This window comes from Poecilia latipinna, unplaced genomic scaffold (genome assembly GCF_001443285.1).
Source record: "Poecilia latipinna isolate Pla-1442-1.1 unplaced genomic scaffold, P_latipinna-1.0 Scaffold987, whole genome shotgun sequence".
Classification (NCBI taxonomy): Eukaryota; Metazoa; Chordata; class Actinopteri; order Cyprinodontiformes; family Poeciliidae; genus Poecilia; species Poecilia latipinna.
In genome coordinates this window covers 32,861-38,100 of record NW_015113603.1, presented here as the reverse complement: position 1 = coordinate 38,100, position 5,240 = coordinate 32,861, and the positions used below count along the sequence as shown (strand labels likewise).

The 5,240-nt window shown below is 39.6% G+C and overlaps 1 protein-coding gene across 1 annotated transcript in view; it reads left to right on the top strand.

The window, feature by feature from the left end:
• The window catches only part of LOC106958449 (cadherin-23-like), a gene marked incomplete at its 3' end in the record, with an annotated part of 160,811 nt that overhangs the window by 122,735 nt on the left and 32,836 nt on the right, over positions 1 to 5,240 (top strand). The window contains exon 14 of the mRNA XM_015050354.1: positions 4,843 to 4,907. Within this exon, the coding sequence (XP_014905840.1) occupies positions 4,843 to 4,907 (65 nt within the window). The remainder of the gene's footprint in view (positions 1 to 4,842; positions 4,908 to 5,240) is intronic.

Here is a 5,240-nt window from a genome sequence, read left to right as displayed (position 1 = left end):
CATTAAAGTAATGTCTTCTCCCTCATAACAGCCATCAGCATCGGCACCCCCTAGAGGTGTGATCTCTGCCTCGGCTCTGTACTAGAGAGCCATATTTACAGAAACTAGTCATCACAAATACAATCGGTTCCTGCTAAAATAAATGTATATTTAGTGTCAGTACACTGTGAGCACTTGAAACCAAAGTTAAATTCCTCGTTTGTGCACAATTATGGCCAATAAAGCTGATTTTGATCCTGATCTACTTTTCAGTTGTACACTTTACACTCGTCACCTCAGTGTAAGCATGTGTGTGTCTTTATGGAAGTCAGATCAACTTGCTGCAAACAGGACACTGGAAGTGCAATTGTTGAATTTGAGTCTTTCTTGAAGTTTAAGTTGAAGGGCTAATGCAAACTAATGCCACTAAGAGTCACTATAATGATCAATCTTAAACATGTTTCATGTAGATATGTGTATTTCTCACTGCTAAGCCATGTGTTTCATCCTGTGTGTGCTGGTAACTTTCATGGATTATTTCCTGATTAGTGGATTTTTCAGTTGGAGGAAGAAATCTGGTCACTTCTTGTCCTCAATGAGTTAAACTCTGAATTAATTTCCTCCTGGTGCGACTTCTGACTGTCGACGAAGAGAATTTCATTCAGGGTTGAGCCGTTGGTTAAAGTGAAACTGTGAGATTTGTGGCTCCTGCAGGCGGATCTTGGTCAGTATTGAGAAAACTGAAGCTTGTCCCTCAGTGTTGAATGCAGCTAGAGAAAGATTTTTGAAGTGGTGTTAAGTGTTTGTCAGGTTCCTGTCAAATTGTGCAGTTGGTCAATGAAAACACAGCCACTGCTGTGTTTTTGTCTAATTTCCACAATAATCTTCAGTCTATGAATGCGAAACACACTGTACTGACTGTATTGTCAGTATTTATCAGAGCAAAGGAGGAACATTATCCCACCTCCCTTTCTATCTGAGCTACTATTATCTTTTAGATTCCCATTGTGGCGATCACAAGCACCATTAGGAACCGTCTCCAGCTTTAATATCCACAGCTTTCCTTTTCTCATTAAATCTTACCCTTTCTCTGCACCCCACCTCTTTAACTTTACCATTACCTCAAACTTCCACACTATAAAATTTTTAAGCTGCCATGGTGACTAGGGGCAAATGCATAATACCCTTGTGTCATGGACTCAGGGCCATGGCGTGAAGTGACAGCAAATCCCTGCACATAGCAATCTCAGCCATCCATCTGAATGAAGGCCCTCTGTGTCTGAAGTTGAAAGTCTTTGGCAAGCAGTTGGCAAAGTGACTGGGCCACGCTGTCATGGTGATTGTTTGTTGGGAGAAAGTGAGCGGGTCGGTGAGTGATTGAAGAGGGAGGAGGAGGGAGATGGCTATCATCTTTCTCTCCATTCCCGCTCTCAGTCCGCGTCTGTGTGCTGCTGCAGTGAGAGGGGCTGGGCTGTAGAGGCAGCAGCGGCTCCAACACTCAACCCAGCTGCTGTCACCGCTTCGATAGCTGTCACATTAACACCCCTGCTGCTATCACTGGAGCACTTATGGACCTGTCAGTCACCTGGGAGCAGAGGACGAGGGGAGGCATTTAGGGGCAAGGGTGTGCTAAAGGAGATATGTAGAGTAGAGAGGAGACGGTGGAGCTGCAGGCACGCTCTGATGCAGAGGAAAAGGCAAAGTTTACACAAAGAAAATGCAGGAATAATAAAAAACATTGGATGTAAAAATGTGGAGAGCTCTGTTGAATTCAGTGTAATCTTCAAAAGACTTGATATTAAAACATCTCCTGTGTATTGTACATTGCAAAAGTATTCATACAACGTGAAGTTTGTACATTTACGTCACAATAAAACCACAAACTTCAACTTATTCATTTGTGTTGAAACAATCTAATTTGTAATGTGTCTTTACTGAACTTTTTGTTTAAAAAAAAAAAAAAACATAATACAATATTAGAAAAGCAAATAAAAACATAACATAATTAAAAAAACATTGCTTAAATGGAAAAGTTACTAAGACAACTAGTGCTAAACTGTAAGTTGGAACAAACATTTTTAATCTCACACCGTTAATGGTTGTTTTTTCACATTTTTAACATGAAGAACCTGAAATGTTTCCATGTTCTTTGATAATCAGCTCAAACTCAGTGAGACGAGACAGAACCAGTGAATGTTAACTTTCAAGTCAAAAACTTTACATTGGACTAAGATCTGGGTTTTGAGTTTGAGGGGGCGTGGCCAACCACAGCTTATTTGCATAAAAGTGACAGATTCCTAAAATAGCTCATTATGAACAGAACTCAAAATAAGCAGAATTAAGAAGGTTGAATCTGATTATCTGGGGATTATTTTTTTTGGATATATATATATATATATATATAATGAAAATGTTTGTACAGAACATAGACCTATTCTAACCTGTTTAAAGCAAAATGTAAAAGGCCCACTTTAAAATACTAACATTTAAAATTGTAATCCTCTCATTATGTGCATGGTCCTATTTGCTGTAAAATTAAAATAAAAGCAAAAAAAAGTTGTTAGTGAAAGACAAATACTTTATTTAACCATTCACTGACACAAATTTACAAAAACAGATGAAAAATGCAAATGCACAGATGTTCCTTATTAAAACACATAACTGTGCAGCCATACATCCTCTCTCTTACTGGAGCTCAGGCCCCAGAGAGCGAGCGCTCCACTCCCACTCTGCTGCTGCAGCTCCCAGACTCGGGTCGCTCTCGGTCCGCCTCTGAATCACCGTGACCAGCACCGTGCTCTGCCGAGGGGACAGCAGACACGTTCACGTTTGGCCCCTCAACCGACTGCAGAGCCACTGAAGTGAAACTCTATTACCACAGCCTCTCCTGCTGCGATCCATCAGCAGCGTCACTCCGGCCTGCGCACATGCAGCCTGCACCCGGGAATGTTTGGGTTCACAAAGACAAATTGTGTTAATGTGGCAGATTCCTGAGTGCTGCTCTTTACGTGGTATTTTTCTGTCACCTCTTTCATCTGCAAAACGTATGACAGAAGTTGTTGCTGTTTGGACGGCAGCGGTGGGTTTTGTGGGCAAGAATGTATCACTTTTTCCATCAGACTTAATCCAATCAACACCTCCAGAAAGTGAAGCGAGGCTTTCATGTTTTATCGTACAGTCGCAGACAGCTGTTGGAGTGAGAAATTTAAGAAAAGAGGCAAAACACAGTCGTGACAGATCGTGTTATGCAGAGCCACACCAGACTCATGTGTGCAGAGGAATAGCAGAATCAAAAAAAGACAGGAGCATATTCCTTATTCAGCTTTAATTGAGGTATCAACGTTACGTATTTCTAAACTTACCACTGAACATGTGTTAGTTCTTTTAAAAGTCTTTAAGTTGCTGTGAATTAAAAAACTCTGAGTGATCAGGACTTTACAACATGGATGGAAGGAAGCCTGAATGGAGCCACGTTACAAAGTTTTCAGAGCAGAAATTTATGACTCACTAATTTATTTCAGCTGTTTTCATTGAAATACGATGAGCAACATGCTTAAAAATAAATATTGTGCCGCTTCTCTCTTCTAATAACACATGAATATTTTATAAGCAAAAAAAAACAATAATCTCCATTGTTCCTGACAATCAACATCAGATGCTGTCAGATTTGTTCCTTTTGGGATGTGATATTACATTTTCAGCAGCAGACAGCGCAGCGCTGCAGGCGGGTCAGTCACACAAACGCTTTCTGACTATAAAGTCAGGATGTTGGATTCTGTTCCAAAACTTTCCAGGCTCTTTCCAGGGGAAAAGGAAATACAGTATAAACAACTGTTGTATTTCCAGATGTTTTCTCTCAACAGTCAGCAGAAATGTCTGTCTGCATTTCTGTCCATTTGCTGATCAGTCTGTCCATCATTCCTTTCTTCCCTCCTTCCTGTAGTTTTTCTGGTTTCTTAATTTGCACTTCAAACACTTAAGACAGATAAAGAACCCTGGAAGTTTTGGTCTGTTTTTTTTATTTGGTATAAAAATTTAAGGAAAAACATAAAGGAGGTGTGATGATCCTGCAGCCATGTCTGTGTTTTCTCTGAAGCCTCCTTCTACCTAAACGAAGACTTCTGTTCCTGTTGGTGGGAACATCTTGAAGGGAACTTCTTGTCTTTGGTAGACTGAACCCAGGACCCAAACTCAGAGTAATTTAAACTCTGAACACATGTCCTGTTTTTATTTTTTACTTTTGTTTTTCACCTCAGATTAGCTCCTGACCAAACGACTCTACTGTAGCTTGGTGCAGAGTTGATGTATTGCTTCCTTCTCGCAGCTGCAGGTTTCATTTCTAGACGCAGCAGTTCATGTTGCCGGCTGAAAATGGATTTTCCAACTTGTTATTGTGTCTGTCTCGCTGTTCCGATCATGCTGACGTGAAATTTTAAGTGTTTTTGTGTGTGTGTGTGTGTGTGTGTGTGTGTGTGTGTGTGTGTTTTAATTGGAGAAATCCAGCCGTTAAATGTAGCCTGTCCTCAATGCACTGAGATTTTCTCGGATTTATGACGATCAGTGTTAAAATATGATCAATTACTTTTGCTCATAAACCTCAGGTAGAGGCTTCTTTTATACCAAGAGCTCAAAATTCTTCAGAGATGTCCTACTTTTCAATTCTGTATGCAAATTTAGCTTTTCTTTGCATCATTTCTGGTGTTTTTGACTTACAAGAATTAATGTCCAGATTTTTTTTTTCATTTGCTGAAAAAATAAAAAACTAAATTGTTGGCCAGAAAACATACAAAAACTCTTGTGAACATTAACATTAAAAACAGAAGGACTGATGTAACCGTGTCTTTTCTCATTGTTTCCTTCCAGGCCACAGATGGAGACGTCGGCACTTTTGGAATTGTCCGTTATTACTTCAGCGACGATCCAGACCAGTGAGATTAAACACAATCTAACACATGTGAAGTACTTCACAAAAACATACAGCTTTAAAATCTGCTCATTAATTATGGGCCTGGTTAACAAATAAACGCCGCTGTTTTTGGCAAACCACTCTCAGAAACAGCTTTGCTCAGAATTGATTGGTGATTATTTTTACATCTGTGCTCTTTAAGTCAGGAGGAACATTTAGTTTCTCACAGAGGAATATAAATTCTCAAATGTTTCATTTTTCTTTAATCAATGAAAATAAATGTTTGACATGTGGGACAAATTTAGTGACAGTTTTGTGTCTTTCATAAGGTCATAAAAACTTTTTTTCCCTTCTA